This window comes from Eptesicus fuscus, chromosome 6 (assembly GCF_027574615.1).
Source record: "Eptesicus fuscus isolate TK198812 chromosome 6, DD_ASM_mEF_20220401, whole genome shotgun sequence".
Taxonomy (NCBI): Eukaryota; Metazoa; Chordata; class Mammalia; order Chiroptera; family Vespertilionidae; genus Eptesicus; species Eptesicus fuscus.
Window position 1 is genome coordinate 108,549,976 of NC_072478.1, and position 20,138 is coordinate 108,570,113.

The window sequence follows — 20,138 nt, forward strand, 5'->3', positions numbered from 1 at the left end:
GACCCTCGGCCCTGCCCCTGCACCTGGGGCGGGTCCCCCTGCCTTCCCAGGAGGGATAGGTCCTACCTGGCCCTGCAGCCCCAGCTCCAGAGGAGGGACACCCCACTGTCTCCAGGTCCCGGACCCAAAAACTTTGCTCCGCACGCAGGAACCTGCACGCGTCTCCAGTAACTCCCGCTCGCAGCGCCTCCGACTTTGCTAATGGAAACCTGGTGATCCATGACCGTGAGTGGCAGACACCTGCTCCGGGTAACGTGGCATAATGTACATATCGGTGATCAATCAGCGGATTTGCAAGAGAGGCATAAACTACTTAATTATAATTATGCCGGCACGTCGGCATGGCGGCGGCGACATTTGAATAGGTCAGAGGCAGCCCTCGCCGTGGTGTTGTTTGGTATTAAATGCCACTCACTCTCGGGGCTGGGAGCCCTTCCGAAGTCGCAGGATACCACGCGCTGGCAAATTGAAAATGTCCCTTCGCTTTTACAAACATGATTGATATCCTCCGCAAAACAAATGTTACACCTTGTAGTGCACGGATCCCGCCGCTGGGGCCGCCCCTGCTCCGGGCAGCCGGGGTCGTGTGCCCAGGAACGGGCGGGCAGAGGTGCCCAGCAGCACCCAGCTCCTCCCCAGGCCAGGCCTCCAGAGATGGTCTCTTCCAGGCAAAGGCTTCCCTCACCAACAAAGCACAGGAACAGAGCAAGAACCCGGGAGAAAAACGCAAATTTTATTTGCTCGGTTGGTAGCAGAAAAATAGATCTTCAGAGGCTCCAGATGCCATAATACCTATGCCTGCTTCATGTCACCATCCATGTACATGTATGTACAGCACAATGTGCTGTGTTCACCACCCACATACACGTATGTACAGCATAACCTGAAACATGTCACCACCCAGGTACACGTATTTATGTACAGCCTGCTTCATGTCACCATCCAGATTATATCTGGTATAGTTTAAAACAATGCTTTTTGCACAGCCAACAAGGGATATAAATAAGACGAATGCGGACAGTCACACAACACACACCTCCGAGGCACACGCACACACAGGTGCACACGCCTGCACCTGGCCCAGCCGCTGCTCTAGACGGGGGACGAGAGTGAGCCTGGCCTCCCAGGCTGGTGTGCAGACCAGCCGGGCGGGCGGATGCTGCAGCTGGCAGGGCCGGGTGTCCGAGGGGTGCTGGCGGGGGGTATGGGCCGTCACCATGGAGCAGCCGGCCTCTCTCCCGGAACAATTAAAGGGGCACCGGGAGGCTCTGTTTACAGGGAGGGGGCGAGTCCTCGACTTAAGGAAACCAGGCTCTGACCAGGAGGAAGTGGGGCGGGTGCCTTCATTTACTCTCAGCCGCCTTCCAGAGTTCCAGAAGCAACCACAAATTCCCCGCCTCCTGGGTGTGTTTGCGTTTACAAAATTAGCCAATCATCGTCATTGAGTGAATCAGATTAGGTGCCATCCACACTCGTGTTCAAATTAAGCCACAGATAGCAATCAACTGCAAAATGGGCTGGTGAAAAAGGGTAAGATTGTTCAAACAGGTTCACTGTACACGACTGTGGTTTTTTAAATGTCCCTCTCTGCACAGTGATTAAATAATTTACATTTACAAAGGTGGTGTGCCCACCTCCGGTGCTCGGAATGGTGCACACCGCACAGTGGAGGGGGCTCTGTCTCCGCCGGCTATGATGGAACCGCCGGCTATGATGTCACCACCAGCTATGATGTCACCACCGGCTATGACGTCACGGGTGGATGGCACCTGACTGAATGGGCACTAACTCCTCTCAGAAGAATCAGGAAAGTGAGCTTTGCCTCCACGTTGTCCGGGACTTGGACCCCTGTTTCTCCCTCCCTCCCCGCTCCCTTCTGTCTTTCCTGTAAAAAGTGCATGGAACGTCCTAGAGTCATCAGATACCCTGCCCACAACCGAAGGTGTGTCCGTCCCTCACAGGGCACGGCCAGAACCCGGCCGCAGGCAGGCCCATTAGATGCTCCCTGACTCTCACGGTGTGGCCACCGGTGACTGAGTGAGCGGACCCAGGGCTGTTCCCATTCCCTGTGCGGACGGACGGACGGGAGGGCGACCGCCATGCCATGCGCACCGGCCCCAGGTCAGCCTCCCTCCAACCCAGGCTCCTCTCAGACCCAGCGCGTCTGCAGGTTTGCAAGGTGCCGGCAGAGCCTCGCTTCTCGGCTTCACGTGGGACTGAAATCACCCCGAAGACGCCAGGTGGACGGGCCAGCCCCGCGGGGAGCGAGCAGCCTCGCCCCCTCACAGGGTCCAACAGGGGAGGCTCGTGGGCGGGGCCCCCTGCCCGCCGCGGGGCGACCCGGGCCCGAGGAAGCGGTCGGGGGAGGAGAGGATGTAGTCGATGCTGAACTTGATGTCCTGCTGCGGCGCCTTCCCCGGGGCGGGGCCGGCGGGGGGCGGGGACTCCCTGCGGGGGGCGGGGGACCTGGGGGCGCAGGACGGCCCCTGCGGCCCCTCCGCGCCCCCCGCGCGCGCCCCCCGCGACCCCTCGCGCGTGGCCCCGCGCCGCCGGCGCCGCCGCCGGTAGTTGCCGTCCTCGAACAGGTCCCGCAGCGACGCGCAGCCGCCCGCGAGCGTCCAGTAGCTGCCCTTCCCGCGGCCCTCGGCCCGCGGCACCTGCGCGGCGGCGGAGGCTCAGCGCGGGCCGGCTCGTGCCCCCCTCCCGCCGCCTCTGGGCGCCCTTAGGGCGCAGGGCACGTCCCTGTCCCTGGAGGGGGGTGTCGCCCATCAGCAGGTGGGGGAGCCCCGTTTGCTGCCGCTCCCCCCCCCCCATCAGACCTGGCCCAGGTGTCCCCGAGCCTGCGAGGGGGGCGCTCTGAGGGGGCGAGGACGGGGCGGGGGGCGGACACAGGGGCTCAGGGGGCGCTCAGGGGACTGGGGTGGCGGTGACGGGGGCGGGCGCTCAGGGGGTGGAAGGGGCGGGCGGGGACCGGGGACCCACCTTGACGAAGCAGCTGTTGAGCGACAGGTTGTGGCGGATGGAGTTCTGCCAGGCGCGCTGGTTGGCGCGGTAGAAGGGGAACCGGCGCATGATGAAGTCGTAGATGCCCGACAGGGTCACCCTGCCCGCCGGGCTCTGCTGAATGGCCATGGCGATCAGCGCGATGTAGCTGCAAACGGGGCGCGTCAGGCCCGCGGGGCGCAGGAGGGGCCCCCAGGCAGCGCCTCTGGGCGCGGGTCCCCTCCAGAGGCCACCGCGCCGGTCCTTCCCCGCGCCCGGGTGGAAGGGGAGGGCGCTGAGGGCTGGGGCGGGGGGAGTGATCCCTGGGGCTCCCTGCTCCCCGCTTTGTCCCGACCCCAGAGGCTCCCTCCGGGGGCCTGGGAAGTTGGGAGAAAAGGTGGGGACGGGAGCGTCTCTTCTCTGAGCCCCCGCCCCCCGGAGAGGAAGCTCTTCCGTCGCCGGGCAGGTCCTGGCGGCAGGTCCTGACTGTCCGCGTCCCCGCGCCCCCTCCGACCCGGGGTCACCTGTACGCGGGCCGCGTGAGCCGCTTCTCCTGGTCCGCGCTGCCGGCCGGGCCGTCGTCGGCGTCGTCGTTGAAGCAGTTGTACGGGTACTGCGAGCTGTCGAACATCCTGGCGCCGCCTCCCCGCGCCGGCTCAGGTCTGTGCGCACGTCCTGGCGGGCGGCGCCGACGGCAGCTCTGCACTGCGGGGTGCTCTCCGCCAGAGCTGGGATCTGGGCTCCTGGGGTCCCCACCCGTCCCCACCCCGTTCTCTGGCGTCCAATCCCGGCGCGGGGGAGCGAGCGGGGCTCTCCGTGACCCGCTGACTGGGCAGAGAGAGGCAGGGTGGGCGCTGGGTGGTCCCACGGGCGGGGCGGGCGGGGCGGGGTGCGCACCGCGGCCTCCCCTCCGTGCCATTGCGCTTCCCGCCCTGCGCGGCCCCGGAGTCCGGGGCTGGTCCTCCCCGCTCCCTGCGCCAGCGGATGTCTCCCGGCAGCTCCTTTGTCCCCGTGCCCTGGGCGCCTGGGGACGCGTGGGTCTTCCCGGAGTGGACCCTCGACTGCCAGGCCACAGCCAGGGCGCCTGCCGCCCTCCCCGCCAGTCTCGGCCCCTCTCAGCTGGAGCAGCGGGTCCAGGTGGGAAGGGCGCCCCGCAGGTGTGCCCCTGCCTGGATCAGAGCCTGTTCAGACACATGTGGGCCTCCCCCAGCCCTGTGTCCCCCCACGCTGTCTCTTACTGCCCGGAGGGTGCCTGCTCTAGGGACCCCCAGGCCCGGCTCAGCCCCGTGGCTGGGTCTGCGCTGTACCCCGCTCCCGTGTGCCTGGGCAGCCACTCCACCAACCGCTGCCCCTCCCTGGTGCCAACGCCCGGTCCAGGTGTGTGCGAAGGCAGGGGTGCAGGACATGTGGTGGGAAGTCAGGTGGGACCCCACCCTGGCTGGGGGAGCGGGGCCTTGCCTCACCCTGGCTGTGCCCCCCAAAGGCATTTCCACGGAGAGTCTGCAGTGCTCTGAGTGTGTCTGTGAATCTGCCTGAGGCCAGGAAGCCTGGGTAGAATTCTCCGGAAAGTTCTCCCTTGGACACAGCACCCTTAGCTCAGAACGACCGGTGCCCCCAGAGCACCCGGTGCTGCCCTGGGTGCGGAAGGTGGGCAGGCCCCTGGGCTGGTTGGCATCGCACTGGGGTTGGCAAGACGTCAGTTGGGAAACGGTAACGGGTCCATGGGGTCTCTGTGTTTTATTGGTTACAACAGCGCGGCATCTACAAACATCTCACAATTTAAACCTCAACTTAAAAACCCTGCGAGCTCAGTGGCTGGGTGTCATCTCGTGCACCAGTCAGGGCACAGGCCGGGGTGTGGGCTCCATCCCCATGGGGCGTGCAGGAGGCAGCCGATGGGTGTTTGTCTGTCATCCATCTTTCTCTCTCTCCTCTCCTTTCCTCTCTCTCCAAAATCAATAAAAACAGATTTGAAATCGTTTAAAAAGCAACTAAATAAAATAAAAACCCCGCCCCTTCCAGAGCAGAACCCCAGGTGCCGAGGCTGCGGGGGTGTCGCTCACACGGGCGGGCGCCGAGTCACCCCTGAGCGTCTGAGGGACAGGACCCCATCACCTCCCCTCCGCTGGGGTTTTCTTTGCCGAATGGTGATGCCACAGCCACTCACCTGCCAGCCCTCCCCCTCCTCTTCCTCTGCTTCCTCCCTCTGAGCGGAGGCGAGCTTCCTGGGAGCCCAGGGTCAGGCAGAGCCAAGGAGACGGCAGCACAGGCCTGTCCCCACCCGCCAGCACCCGTGGCCGCGTGCTCTGGTGTAAAGTAGTGAGGTCAGGACACCAGCCCCTGGAGAGGCAGCGGCACTTGCTACCCTACCCAGGCTCCCAGGTCCTGGCAGTGCCTCCTGGGACCCACCCAGACCAGACCTTGTGGGGGGGGGGGGAATCCAAGTTGGCTCCCCCCACTCCAGGTAAAGCCGCCCCTGAGCGCAGGCACTTTCTTTTTCTTTCTTTTTTTTAAAAAATATATTTTATTGATTTTTTTACAGAGAGGAAGGGAGAGGGACAGAGAATTAGAAACATCGATGAGAGAGAAACATCGATCAGCTGCCTCTTGCACACCCCCTACTGGGGATGTGCCCGCAACCAAGGTACATGCCCTTGACCGGAATCGAACCTGGGACCCTTGAGTCTGCAGGCCGACGCTCTATCCACTGAGCCACACCGGTTTCGGCCGCAGGCACCTTCTGCACCGTGCTTGTCCCGTCCCCCGTGTGGGGGCCCACCTCCCGCGTCAAGGCCGTGCACCGGCCCCTAAGGCACCGAGACGGAACCCAAGCCTGGCCCACAGCTGCAGGCGGTCAGCTCTGACTAGGAGCTGAGCTCTCATTACCAACCGCTCCCCTGCCCCCCCCCCCCCCCCCCAGTGAAAAACACTGAAGTAGAAACAGCAGGAGACCAGAGGTGCTGGCCTCCCAGCTGCCAGCTGTCTGTGCGGGAACCAGGTCCCAAACCCCACGATGCACTTCGTGACAGCCCTGGCGGATCCTGCTGCTTGTACCAAGGCGACTGGTTCTGCCGGAGTCTGTGGCACAGGCAGCTGGTCCTTCAGCGGGTGCAGGGCCTTCCGTTGTCCCGTCGGGCTGACCCCTGGGAACTGCCTCTACACCTGGGCCTGGCGTCTGGGGGCTCCTGGGTCACCTGCCAGCTGCTTCCAAACCCACCAAGAGGAAGAGCCGTTTATTTGAGCTCAACAAAGACAGAGCCCCTCAGAGGAGGACAGAGTCGCAGGCAGCCAGCTGAGCTTACCTGCCGGCCCCGCATGAGAAGGAGGGCAAACGTCGGGGTCCCGAAGCCCATGCAAGTGCCCAGGACGTGCACGGCACGTTTCCTGAGCAATTCCCGTGTCAGCTCTGCTCTGAGTTGTTTTTTAAAATATGTTTTTATTGATTTTAAATATACTTTTTAAATTAATTTCAGAGAGGAAGGGAGAGGGAGAGAGAGAAACATCAATGATGAGAGAGAATCATTGATTGCTGCCTCCTGCACGCCCCCCACTGGGGATTGAGCCCGCAACCCAGGGCTGGGAATGAAGGTGCGTTCCCACAGCCCCTCAGGCCTGTGCCCTGACCAGGAATCGAACCCTGACCTGGTTCCTGGGTCCTGGTTCGACCATGGAGCCATGCCACCGGGCTGCTCTGAGTTCTTACCGCACATGAACCCACGCGACCCACCGGCACCTCCAGGTGAGCAGACTGCTCAGCGTCACACCTCGTATCTGCAAAGCCAGGTTACTGGACGGACCTTTACCCCCTAGAAAAGATCTGGGAGACGCCGCCCTGAATTAGAACAGTGTGACCTCTGGGGATAGGACAGTGGAGTCTGGATGCATAAGGACAGGGTACGTCTCGTGTAATGAAGCGACCTGTGAATTCACTGTGATTTCTGTCATATTTTCTATTGCTTGGCGGCTTCACCTGCCACCACTACGGACACACTCGGCGGTACAGCAAGAGCCCTGGGGGCCACCTGAGCCAACCCTGGAAGGCAGGATGGCAGCTGGGGGCTGGCGGGACCTGCTGGGGGCAGCCTGGGGGCCCCTCTGCCCACGGCTGAGGGTCCTTGCATCCTCTGTGCTCTGACATCCTGGCTGTGGACACCCCCCCCCCCCCCCCCGTGCCCGGCAAGCAGGGGCCCAGCTGCGGCCTCCCTGCCCTGCCTTCCCAGGCTCTCCTCCAGGTGGCGCCAGGGGACTGGGCGTGGGTAGCTCCCTCAGTGTGGCCTCCCGCGCAGGGTGACTACAGGGCACCTCTGGCCAGTGTAGCTGGGGACGGCAGAGTTGGGCCCCTGTGGGCCCTGGGCGAGGCTGACTGGAACCCCACAGCAACCTGCCCCGACCTGGGCTGGCTCTGGTGTGCACCCCACGCTGCCGGACCCCACAGCGACAGGGACGCAGCTGGCCCTGAGGCCCCTCCCCCGCTGCTGTCATGGCTTCTCCCTACTCACCCCATTAGAGCTGCAGGCCGGGAGCTTCTCCGCCCCTCCCCCTCCATCTCCCCCGCTGAGATGAGATGGACACTGAGCCCAGTTCCCAGAGGCCTGGGCCCTGCTGGCAGTTCTCTCAGCCCACAGACCCCTCCTTCCAAATGCAAGTCCCCTCTGTGCATATGGGAACCCCCCAGCACACATGGGGGGGCTTGTCCCTCTGTTCTCCCAACAGAGGCCTGAGGTCTGCTTTCCTCCCTCACCCACAACCAGGCCTCCCCGCCACCCACAGCAAAGGTTCTAGGCCCCTGGGTGGGGGTGTGGCCGATGCAGCTGGGCAGGCTGAGGGCAGGCGGTGGGCAGGCAGTGGGCGTGCAGGCTGAGGGAAGGCTGAGGGCAGGTTGTGGGCAGGCGGTGGGCGTGCAGGCGGTGGGCGTGCAGGCTGTGGGCAGGCAGTGGGCAGGCGGTGGGCGTGCAGGCTGTAGGCAGGCGGTGGGCAGGCGGTGGGCGTGCAGGCAGTGGGTGTGCAGGCGGTGGAGGGCAGGCTGTGGGCAGGCTGAGGGCAGGTGGTGGGCGTGCAGGCGGTGGGCGTGCAGGCGGTGGAGGGCAGGCTGTGGGCAGGCTGAGGGCAGGCGGTGGGCATGGGCAGGCTGAGGGCAGGCGGTGGGCAGGCGGTGGGCGTGCAGGCTGAGGGCAGGCGGTGGGCAGGCGGTGGGCGTGCAGGCTGTGGGCAGGCGGTGGGCCAGGCTGGTGGGCGTGGGCAGGGCTGTAGGGGGCAGGCGGTGGGCATGCAGGCTGAGGGCAGGCGGTGGGCACGCGGTGGGCATGCAGGCTGTGGGCAGGCGGTGGGCATGCAGGTTGAGGGCAGGCGGTGGGCACGCGGTGGGCATGCAGGCTGTGGGCAGGCGGTGGGCATGCAGGCTGTAGGCAGGCGGTGGGCAGGCGGTGGGCATGCAGGCTGTGGGCAGGCGGTGGCCAGGTGGTGGGCGTGCAGGCTGTAGGCAGGCGGTGGGCAGGCGGTGGGCGTGCAGGCTGAGGGCAGGCGGTGGGCACGTGGTGGGCGTGCAGGCTGTGGGCACGCGGTGGGCATGCAGGCTGTGGGCAGGCGGTGGGCATGCAGGTTGAGGGCAGGCGGTGGGCAGGAGGTGGGCATGCAGGCGGTGGGCAGGCTGAGGGCAGGCGGTGGGCATGCAGGCTGAGGGCAGGTGGTGGGCGTGCAGGCGGTGGGCAGGCTGAGGGCAGGCGGTGGGCAGGCTGAAGGGAGCTGCTCCAGTGGCAGCTGGGCACCCCTTAGGCAAGGCAGCACCCCAGGGGGTGGCTGGGAGCCCGGCAAAGGCCCCTGGGTCCTTCACCTGTGTGGCCTGCACTTTGGGGGACTGGCCCCAGGAGTCTGTGAATTTACCTTCCTCCCAGGTCACTGCGAGGCAGATACGCGTGGGTGCCGGGGAGGGCCCAGCTGTCCACCGCCCGAGGTGGCCATTGTCTGCAGCCGCGGTGGGCGACCTGGGTCCTCGTCCATCTCAGACTTCTGGATGAGGGCTGGGACTGGAGGTGCGTTCCCACAGCCCCTCACATATCCTGTGCCCACAGCCCACAGGGAGGGGTCACGCAGGGGTCACCTTGAGTTACTGTTCATTCTAGCTGCCCTCAGAGCCACCCCCCCTCTGCTGGCCTCTTTTTTTATTTAATATATTTTTTATTGATTTCAGAGAGGAGAGGGGGTGAGAGGTAGAAACATCCATGATGAAAGAGAATCATGGATCGGCTGCTTCCTGCACGCCCCCCACTGGGGATCACGACTGCAACCTGGGCAGGTGTCCTGACCGGAATCGAACCTGTAACCTCCTGGTTCCTAGGTTGATGCTCCACCGCTGAGCCACGCGGGCCGGGCTCTGCTGGGTTCTTGATTCTCCAAAGTGAGACCCAAGCCGACCAAGAGAGGGGGTTGGTTTCATTTCTCCCTGTGGGGTGACTTACGTAACGATGTTTGAATTCTTACCCATGTGTCTCCCCGGGCCCTCTGGCTAGATGCTGCCCTAATTGTGGACAAAGCAGGCTGCTCAGCTCTCGCAGGGAAGCGTGCGTTCACCACGAGGAATTTGAAAGTCCTTTTCTTCATCTAGTTCGACCCCCTCAGCCCAGGTTCACGTGCCCTCCCCTCCGTCTCTCCTCCACACGGTCCACAGGAGTCCCGGGTGGGAGGCTGGGCGCCCTGGGCTGGCGTTCTTGGGCTGCCATGTGGAGTGGGCTCTTGAATTTGAAGATGGAAAGGGGATCAGTGTGACGCGACTCATGCCATCCAGCTGTCAGGCAGAGACAGGTCCCAAACGCCATTCCCCGTGCTGAGCTCAGGGAAGTCCACACTAGTCAGAGCCTCGGTTTAGACAGCTGTAAAATGGGCACAACAGGGTAGCAAGTCCACCGGCCACGCAATTCCAGGAGAACATGGCCGGAGGGTGCCTTGATAGCCTAGACCCCAAGCCGGCGGGAGGCCATGCATCCTGGCCGCACGGCTGACCCCGCCCGGAGGCCCGCCACTCACTCTGACCACCAGCAGCTCTGACTGCATTTTGAATTTGATACAAAGGAACACAGTTTAACGTCTTAACATTCCAGATGGAACCATGGACAGCAGACCTGCTCCTCCACCTCATCCCCGTTCCTGCAGCGAAACAGGAGAAGGGGACCTGGAGAGACGGGGCCGCTCCCCCTGGGGGGCTGGTGCAAAGGAGGCAAGTGCTCGGCTGGGCAGGAAGACGCGGGGACAGGCTCTGGGGCCACTGATCACACACGCCATCCACACACATCACGCCATCCACACAGATCACGCCATCCACACGCATCACGCCATCCACGCCCTTTGGACACTTCCCAGCCTGGTGCTCGTCGGCTCTGCTGTGTGGGTGAGGCTGCCGTTGGAGCTCAGCCCCGGGTCGCAGGGATCCTAAACTGACCTTCACGCAGAGTAACCCGACCCTCCTGAGCCCCCGTTTCCCCGTCTGTAAAGTGAGGAAACTAATGCTGACCTTGTGGCTCGGCTCAGAGCAGAAACGCTTGGGGCCGGGCTGCAGGGGGTGGGGAGGAAGCAAAAGGCGGGAGGGGCTAGGACTTCCAGACTGCCCCGGGGACTCTAACCCCGAGGCCCACCTGACCCCCGGGCAGGGGGGTGCTTTGGCGACCGTTGGAATGAGCCTGGAGCCGCCCAGGCAGGGCTCGCTGCGGCCAGGTGTCCCGTGGCCAGCAGGTGAGGGAAGCGTTTGGTTGGGGGCCTGGATCTCTTGGGCCATCCTTCCTGCGGCCACCACTGTCCCTGATCCACTGGGTACACACTTGCCCACCCGATGCCACCTTCTGTGGCCGGCCTGTGCTTGGGAGAATGTCCACCACTCAGCGCGGGCCCGCCCAGGCGTGGGGCAGGGGCAGCCCCCATGCCCACCCGCCCACCCTGCCCTGGGAGAGAGCTCAGGCGTTACTCTGGGCCCCTCCTGCCAGCCCAGGTGCTTGGCCAGGTGGACACTTGGGAAGCCAGGGCTGAGGCCCTGCCCAGCGCCAGGACTTGCTTCTCTGGAGGGCGGGCAGCTGGGTTCAGGGTGAGAGGGACCTGGGCCCCAACACACGTTTGCTGTATCTTTATTGCACTTGTATCACATTGCAACTATTCCACAACAATGCACCGGGGGTAGGCCCGGGCGACACGTTCACACGAGCCTCCATCGAAGCTGAGCTGCGCCCTCGGCCGCCTCCCGGAAGGTCCCGGCACTGGAGGGCGGCGCTGAGAAACAATAGCTGGTCATTTCGTCACTGAGAACATGTGAGTGTCCGTCCATCCACGCGAGTACTGCTGGCCTCAGGAGCCGGGGTCGCAGAGGGCCTCCCAGTGCGGCCGGGAAGGGGGGGAAGGAGAGTTTTTGTTTTAAGTTAAGTCCAGAGCGCGAGAGCCTTGGCGGGGAGCCTGGCGGAGGGTGGCTCTCCCGTGAATCTGGGGTCTGGTCTCTGTTTATATACAATATCGTCTGAGTATAAATACAAAACAGCACGTAAAGGCTCCCTTCCGTACAAAAGGGTGGTCGCCTGCCGCCAGGCCGCCTCTGTCCGTCAGCCGCGTGCTCCCTCCACAGCCGCTTCGTTTTGAAAGCGAATGGAACGTGTCCTGCGGACCCACGGCCGGAGAACCCGCGGCCGGAGGACCCCACGGCCGAGTCAGCTCGGGAGTCGTGTCCGTCCCCGGCACCAGCCGGCGCTGTGGTCACTACCTGTCAGTGGAGCCTCTGTGCCCAGGGTCCAGGGGGTCCAGGTCGTCCTGCACCACGGGGCCCAGCCCGTCCTTCTCCACGCAGGCGCCCACGGCCTGCAGCACCAGGCGCAGCCGCCGGTCCAGGGCCTGCAGGTGCGGCTGGAACAGCACAGGTGCCACCCGGTCCTGCCGCAGGGACTCAGCCATCAGCAGGCTCAGCTTGTACTCCTCCTTGGCCAGCAGCTGCAGCCGCAGGTAGGTGGACTTCCGGATCCTGTGGGAGGAGGGAGACCTCAGGTGGGGACGGCCGAGGGCAAGGGCCTCCCAGCCCTCAGCGCGTGGCCCTGCCTCTCAGAGGCACAACCAGGAGATGGGTGGTCCTGTGGGCCCCCAGGCACCCGTCACCCAGGCAGACGCTGGGGAAGCGGGGACAGAGTCTCCACTCGGCTCAGCACACCTGGCTGAGCAGGGCGGAGGGCAGTACCTGCAGCACTGTTGTAAAGGCACCAGAATGGAAAGCTCGTCATGGGAGTATTTTCCAAACCTGCAGGAAGGAAAGCAGATTGTCCAGGGGTGGGCGCAGGAGCCCCGTGTGCAGAGCCTGCGGCCCCGGCAGCCACAGGGACAGGAGCTGGGGTGAGCTGACGCAGAGCCTGGGGCGGCAGGTGCCTGCGTTCTGGGCTGCGAGCCCCAAGGTCCTAGGCAGGCTGAGTGGACAGCGTCGGGGATCAGCCGGGTCCGCACAGCAGCACCTCTTACAGCTGGGAACGCATGGCCCCATCTGTGAACCTCCAGGTGCCCAAAGCTGACTGCTCTGAGGCATCAGGCACCCACAGCCTTAGCCATCTGAAATGGGGTCCCCACATGCACACCCCTTCCCCGTGCACCAGGGACTGCCCCTCATGGCCCCGACCGGGAGAGCCGATGTCCTGCCTGCTGCCCCCGGTTCCTACGTGCAGGGCAGACGCCCGGCCTGCTCCTCACAGCCCTGCCTCCGTGGCCAGCAATCTCTTTGGGCCTCAGTTTCCCCAGGACAACATGTGGTAGAGCAGAGCCCAGCTCATTGAGAAGTAGGTGAGATACCATGACGTCATGCACCCTCCTGCTCACGGGGCCCTCATCACACAGGGGGCCTTGGGGATGGCCCTGAGGCGGGGCTCCGGGAGGCGGGGCTCCGGGGGGCGGGGCTCCGGGGGCGGGGCTCCGGGGGCGGGGCTCCGGGAGGCGGGGCTCCGGGAGGCGGGGCTCCGGGAGGCGGGGCGCCCAGGCTCACCCTCTCCCGTTGTCCAGGTGGATGATGAAGGTGTCGTTCCCAAACTTCTCGAAAGTCTCGTAGTGATGGCGATCCATGTTCCCTGCGGAGAAGAGCAACCGGGGTCACGTCCGCCGCGGCTCCGAGGCGGCTGCCTTCGCCCCCAAGATGACCCCACGCCCTGATCACGAGCTAAAGCAGGGACTCGGGCCTCTTCAAACTGCGGCCTGGCCTGCAGCTCTGGGCCGCGTGGCACCAGGGCCGGACGAACAGCCCGCGGGACGCACCCATGAGGAAGTCGAAGATGGTCATGTCCATGATGTCCAGGATGCGGTGGCTGCTGTCGTACGGGGGTGTCTGCTTCACCGCGTTGCAGTAGTCGGGGTCCACTTCCCACCTGCAGGGAGCCCGTGTGAGCGGCGGCCCGGCTCGGGGCAGCGGCTCCCACCGAGGGCTGGGCTTGCAGAAACGGTGTCTGTCACTATAAAACTCAGCGTCTTCGCACTGACACACCCACGGAGGCTGAGGCTGCCTCGCAGGCGGACAGCCCGGGAGGTGATGAAGCCACGCCTCCCGCCCTGGATTGGCCACCCTGGAGGCCACCTCAGCCCTGGTGCCAGGCTTCTGGAGGCCACTCTTAGAAAGAGGCCGGGCACCTCACTCACAGGCCTCGGTGGCTAAGAGGACGGGGTGTTTCTCCAGCAGGAGGGACAACGGGGCGGGAGGGACGGACGCGTGTCTGGACACTGAGGGGCCGTGGTTCCAGAGCCCCAGGGGACAGGCAGCACCCCTTGGAGGCCACATCTAATTCTCAGCGTAAGAACGCCCCTCCCGACCGCCAGTCACGTGGTGGCCGTCACACATGGGGCAGGGCCTCTCACACCCATGAGGCCATGGGCGAGGCCCCGGGCCCCTCTGAGCTCGTCTTCCTGCTGCCAGTGGAGAGAAGCAAGCCCTCCCTGACCCCCGGACCGTCGGGGCCTGGCCTGGGGCTGCCGTGGCCACGCTCAGCCCACACTCACTCCGCCTTCTTGCGTTTGTGGTACGAGCGTCGCCACGGGTTCCGCCACGTCTTCCTCTTGGCCAGGGACAGGTCCGGCAGGAAGGCCGCCAGCGAGCCCTCGATCTGGTCCGGCTTCCCGCACAGGGCGTGCTCCGTGGAGCAGTAGTAGGAGCACTCCCCGTAGAAGCAGACGTTGTTGGCTGGCGGCAGAGAGCGTGGCTGGTTAGTGGGTCCTCGGAGCCGGGGCCTTCCTTCCCCGCACTCTCAGATGCATCTCAGCAAACCCTCCAACCCCAGGTTACAGAAAGGGGAGGCCCAGAGAGGGCAGCACACCTGCCCGAGGCCACACAGCTGTGGGTGTGAGTTAGGATCTGAACCCAGGTTCTTTCTGCTCACCCTCAACATTAAGGGACTGGAGTGAATGGGAATCCTGGAGTCCATGTTCAACAGCTTAAAAAAGGCATTCGTACTATTGAGAACGTGAAGAGACAATCCACGGAGTGGGGAGAATGTTTGCAAACCACATACCTGATCAGGACCTAGTATTTATCACATACAAACAACTCTTGCAGCTCAACGTTAAAAAGATAAATAACCCAATTAATCAATGGACAAAGGAGTTCAGTGGATGTTTCTCCAAAGAAGACCTACAGACGGCCCGCGAGGACGGGAAAGGATCTCAACATCAGCCACTAGAGAAACCAATCAAGTCCACTCCGCAGCGAGGCCCACTTCACACCCACGCGATCGTCATGATCATCAGAACAGACAGCGGGCGTCCTTGGGACGTGGAGACGTTAGAACCTAACACAGCGCTGGTGGCAACATGAAACGGAGCAGCCGCTGGGAACGCAGTAGGATGTTTCCGCAAAACGTTAGACACAGAGTGCCCACCGGGCCCAGCATTGCCACCCCCATGCACACGCCCCGAGAAGTGAACACAGGTGTGCACACAGCATGCAGCTGACGTCCATGGCAGCTCTGTTCCCAGCAGTGGAAGACTGGAAGCACACCACACGTCCATCAAGTGATGAACGATACACACAGGTGGTCCATCCACACCACAGGGCAACAGGTGCCCTCACACCCGCACCACATGACCTCACACCTGCACCACGGAGCAGCAGGCGACCTCACACCCGCACCACATGACCTCACACCCGCACCACATGACCTCACACCCGCACCACATGACCTCACACCTGCACCACAGAGCACCAGGCGACCTCACATCCACACCACATGACCTCACACCTGCACCACGGAGCACCAGGCGACCTCACATCCACACCACATGACCTCACACCCATACCACGGAGCAGCAGGCGACCTCACACCCACACCACATGACCTCACACCCATACCACGGAGCAGCAGGCGACCTCACACCCACACCACATGACCTCACACCTGCACCACATGACCTCACACCCGCACCACATGCCCTCACACCCGCACCACATGACCTCACACCCGCACCACGGAGCAGCAGGTGACCTCTCACCCGCACCACATGCTGAGGCCACGCAGCTGTGCGTGTGAGTGAGGATCTGAATCCAGGTTCCTCCATGCACCCTCACCACTAAGGGACCGGAGTCTGTGGACATCCTAGTCAGTGCACCAGGTGACCCTATAAGGAGTGAGGCTCACACACTCACTACACGTGAATGAACTTGAAAGCATGGTGCCCAGCAAGCGAAGTCAGACCCAAAGGGGCCGCACATTGTGTGACTCTATTTATGTGAAACGTCCAGGACAGGCAGATCCAGACAGAAATACTGATGGAGCCAGGGACTGGGGGGAGGGGACAACTGGGGTGACTGCTAACAGGCAGGGCTTCCTTCTGAGGGAGGGAAACGGTCTGGAATTGGATTGTGGGGATGGTGTACAACACAGTGAGATGTTTTAAAAACCTCTGAATGGTGCACTTCAAAATGGTGAAGTTTACGACATATGAATCGTCTATATATATAAAAGCCTAGCCCTAACCAGTTTGGCTCAGTGGATAGAGCATCGGCCTGTGGACTGAAGGGTCCCAGGTTCAATTCCGGTCAAGGGCATGTACCTTGGTTGCGGGCACATCCCCCGTGGGGGGGGGTGCAGGAGGCAGCTGATGGATGCTTCTCTCTCATCGATGTTTCTAGCTCTCTATCCCTCTCCCTTCCTCTCTGTAAAAAATCAATAAAATATATATTTTAAAAAATTAAAATAAAAGCCTAAGCGACCGTTCAACTGGTAGCTATGACGCGCACTGACCACCAGGGGGCAGACACTCAACACACAGGCATGGAAACAAGGAACAAACTGATGAATCTCAGAGGGCAAGGGGGAGGGGGGAGAGGGGAAGAGATTAACTAAAGATCTATATGCATACTAGAGGCCTGGTGCACGGATTTGGTGGGGTCTCTCAGATTGGCCTGCAGGGACCAGGCCAAAATGGGCAATCCGACATCACCAGAGGGATCCTGGATTGCGAGAGGGCGCAGGCCAGGCCGAGGGACCCCAGCAGTGCATGGATCCGTGCACCGGGCCTCTAGTGTCTCAGTAAAGACGAGTAATTTAGAAACTGCACTTGGCCTGTTGCCCAGACCCACTCGCTGCCACAGCCCTCGGCGTCGCGTCTCTGATAACGCCGACCGCGCCCACTGGCCTGTGTATTCACTCAGGGGCCCGTGCTCATGACTCATCACTTTGTGGAGAAACACTCAGGGGCCTGGGGTGTGTAGAAACGTGGGAGCCAGAACCCGACCCCACGGCACGTTCTCGGCCCCTCTGACCCTGCTCTGCGGACCGAGACAATCTCTCAGGTGCACTGAGGTGAGAGGCCGACGGAACCGAGACCACGGCCGCCGGGGAAGGATGATGCCGACGGCTGAACTAGGGGGCGCCACATGGAACTGGTGTTACTGCCTTAAGTTTTGAAACTTTAAAATACATGTCACTAGAAACATCGCAATGAAAGTTGCACAAAGTGGCCAGGAGCAGCCACACAGCCTGGGCAGCGGGGAGAGGTGGTCCCAGGTGTGGCCCGGCCTGGACCCTGGCTGCACTACTGGGAGGAGATTCCGGGAGCCTGGGGCTTTTCCAAAATGGATTCCTTTTGCCTTTGAACAAAGCAGGTGGTAGATGTCACCTCTATGCCCGCCCAGGGGACTGACGGAACAGGAAAGCACGTGGGAGGGCACAGGCGGGGTCAGAGGGAACTGCCGGCTGGAGACCGTCCTCGATACAACCCCTCACAGGTCACGGAGCCCCCGTCCCCGTGCAGCCAGCAGGGGGCTTCCCGGGCGCACTTACCTGGGGAGATGAAGAAGGTTCGCCACAGCTTCTTGTCCCGCGTGACGTCCCGGATCTCCCTGGTCATGTTGACCATCCTGCCGGCCACGGGGGGGACGCGGCGGAAGTCCAGGATCCTGCCGGGAAGGGCATGGGGGGTGTTATCTGAGCCCCTATGGCTGCCCCAGGTGGCACCGAGGAAATATGTCTGTCTCTGCCTCGGGCCCTGGTTTCCGTCTGGTCTGCAGGGGACTCTGCATTGTCACCAGCCTGAGTAACGTCACGCTGTGGGCCCAGGGCACACACATGCTGGGGCTCCAGAGGACTGAGGGGGGCCAATCCTCTGGGCCCTGGGGCTGACCCCAAAGCCAGGCGCACGAATTGTCCCTGGGGGTGCTGACCGTCCATCCCACATGGTCCTACATCGGCCGCCTGCCCACCTCCCCGCAGCCAGGGGCCACGTGGAGCCCAAAGAGGAACCCATTCTGCAGAGGAGGCTGCCCCCAGGACAGGTGGCCACGTGGGGGGTGGTCTGTGAGACGTGGTCCCTTGGCCCATCCTCACCTCCCAGAGTGATGCACACCTGCAATTCCCTGCGCAACACCCAGCTCTCGGCGCCCCTCCCCCAGCTCTCGGCGCCCCTCCCCCTCCCTCTTCCCTCTTCCCGGTGCCCACTGTCTCCCCGCTCCCCGAGGAGCTTGGCACCATGGCACCAGACCAGCGCTGTTCTAGGTGTGGGAAGCAGGCGCGTCCACCTGGGCTGTGACCTGAGGGCAGGGAGTACGCTCTCCTGGGAGAGGAGTGGTTCTGAGCGTGAGCAAATCGGATGCCCACAGCGCCGGGCTCCCCTCTGTACGCGGGGTAGCCCCGGGCCCCACCGCAGGGAGCGGCTAGATTGAAGGGTCCAGCTCGAGCTCGGCCCTCAGACCCCGCCACCCGGCCTCTGTGGAGCCGCAGGTGGGTCAGCTCACCTGTCCAGGTGGAAGGCAGCGATCTCCGCGTTGTGCCTCTCGTAGTCCGAGAAATAAAAAAAGTCAGGGGGTGTCTCCTGCTCTCTCGTTTGCCTGGAGAAAAGGGGACAAACAGAAAGGGCTTGCACTGAGAAAACCTTCCGGGGGAAGGACGCGTGCGGCTCTACGGTCTAACCGGGCTCTGGGGCCGGGCCTCCCCACCCTTACTCCTCCTCACCCGGCTCCTTGGCCCCTCCCCGACCCAGGACTGTCAGAAACTCCTGGTGACCCCCCAGCCCTGCCCTTCTCCCCCCACCCTGCAGCTCTGGTGTCACGAATCCTCAGCAGCCTTGCCCATCTCTACACGTTGCCTGTGCTGTGCCCTGCACCCCCTCAGCCCTGCCTTGGCCCCAGGTGCCTTCCTGGCAGCCAGCGAGAAGGCTTCTCCCCTGAGGAGCTTGGCACCATGGCACTAGACCACTGCTTGGACCGCCGGGGCAGGAGTGCCCAGCCAAGCACCTGCTGTAGAACAGGTGTGTAGTAAGCAGATAGACAGAGGAGGGGCTGATGGAAGAAGCACAGGGAAGAGGCATAAGCCTATTTGCAATGTCCAGCTCTTTTCACTGTTATTTCTTCAATTTCCACCATTACCACCATCATCACCACCATCACTATCACCACCACCGTCACTATCACCACCAACATCATCATCATTACCATCACCATCGTCACCACCATCACTATCACCACCGTCACCATCATCATCATTACCATCATCATCATCGTCACCACCATCACTATCACCACCATCATCACCACCACCATCACTATCACCATCATCACCATCATCATTACCATCACCATCGTCACCACCATCACTATCACCACCATCATCACCACCACCATCACTATCACCATCATCACCATCATCATCATTACCATCATCATCATCGTCACCACCATCACTATCACCACCATCATCACCACCACCATCACTATCACCATCATCACCATCACCATCATCGTCATCACCACCATCATCACCGTCACCATCATCATCATTACCATCATCATCATAGTCACCACCATTGCTATCACCACCACCATTACCTCCATGGCCATTGTCCCTAACACACATTGACCTCTTATTGCCTGATGTGCAGTGGCATACCTGTGATGCTAAAAAGTGAGCATTTCTATCTGGCAATGCTTTGACCTTTGTTCCTGCCTCCCTCACCTCTGAGTAGGTCACACACCTGGATGGCAGGTGGCTCTGAGCCCTGTTGCTCTGGGAAGTGTACAGCCACTTCTTACAGCCTGTGACCAGGTTCCAGGAAAGTTCCTGGTTCCCTCCCTCCTCCTGCCTCGGGGCTTCCTTCCGTCCTGGGCAGTTCACAGAAAGGCAGCTCTGTCCCCAGCCCCGAGGCTACACAGGCCAGGCTGTTCTGGCTTCCCGATGCCCCTTCCCCGAATGGCCCCGGAAGTGCAAAGAAGTGGCCATGAATGCTTTTTTGTCTGCCTCCACTCCAGAGGCCCTGAGAGGCTTTTGGTTCCCTGCTTGCTGAGCACACCCCCACCCCCGTAGGTGGCTTGTGAGTGGTTTGAAGGCTCCTCCAGACTGGGAGCTCCTTGGGACAGGGACCCAATTTAACCTGTGAGGCCCCCAGAGCTGAGCTGGGCACTGAGGAACACCCAAGGGGAGGACGCACACAGGTTGGACCCTGGTGTCAGCCGCCCTCCTTCGTTTTGGCAGACACCCATGGGTGAGAGCAGAGGCCCGGGGTGGGCAGGCCTGCTTCCAGCAAGGAGAGCTGGGTGAGCGCCCCTACCTTCTTCACCCCATTTCCCAGCTGCAAAACATGTCATCTCTCACCTCCATCCTCACGAGATGCTCAGGCAGGGCTCTGGGGGGTGGCTGGCTGGTACGGCCCTTCCTGTCCTGAGTCGGTTACCCCCACACCCT

At 62.6% G+C, this 20,138-nt stretch overlaps 2 protein-coding genes across 2 annotated transcripts in view; both read right to left on the bottom strand.

The window, feature by feature from the left end:
• Positions 1-2,282: 2,282 nt before the first annotated feature.
• FOXL3 (forkhead box L3) lies at positions 2,283-3,613 on the bottom strand. Its single transcript, XM_054716762.1, has 3 exons — positions 3,507-3,613; positions 2,983-3,151; positions 2,283-2,657 (listed from the first exon to the last, which is right to left on the bottom strand). Exons 1-3 carry the CDS (start codon positions 3,611-3,613, stop codon positions 2,283-2,285), a joined length of 651 nt encoding a protein of 216 aa, XP_054572737.1.
• Positions 3,614-11,080: 7,467 nt separating this feature from the next.
• FAM20C (FAM20C golgi associated secretory pathway kinase) overlaps positions 11,081-20,138 on the bottom strand; it is a 32,416-nt gene continuing 23,358 nt past the window's right edge. Inside the window, exons 4-10 of the mRNA XM_054718285.1 lie at positions 18,197-18,289; positions 17,247-17,362; positions 13,969-14,149; positions 13,234-13,343; positions 12,968-13,049; positions 12,179-12,238; positions 11,081-11,968 (exon numbers count right to left, since the gene is read on the bottom strand). Of these exons, the coding sequence (XP_054574260.1) occupies positions 11,710-11,968; positions 12,179-12,238; positions 12,968-13,049; positions 13,234-13,343; positions 13,969-14,149; positions 17,247-17,362; positions 18,197-18,289 (901 nt within the window). The 3' untranslated portion in view covers positions 11,081-11,709. The remainder of the gene's footprint in view (positions 11,969-12,178; positions 12,239-12,967; positions 13,050-13,233; positions 13,344-13,968; positions 14,150-17,246; positions 17,363-18,196; positions 18,290-20,138) is intronic.

What these genes read in the sequence shown, in the direction of transcription:
- FOXL3 (XM_054716762.1), bottom strand. Translation starts at nt 3,613, where the DNA reads ATGTTCGACAGCTCGCAGTACCCGTACAACTGCTTCAACGACGACGCC. An exon ending in CTCACGCGGCCCGCGTACAG is followed by an intron (nt 3,152 to 3,506) that starts GTGACCCCGGGT and finishes CCCCGTTTGCAG; the next exon opens with CTACATCGCGCTGATCGCCA. An exon ending in TCAACAGCTGCTTCGTCAAG is followed by an intron (nt 2,658 to 2,982) that starts GTGGGTCCCCGG and finishes GCCGCCGCGCAG; the next exon opens with GTGCCGCGGGCCGAGGGCCG.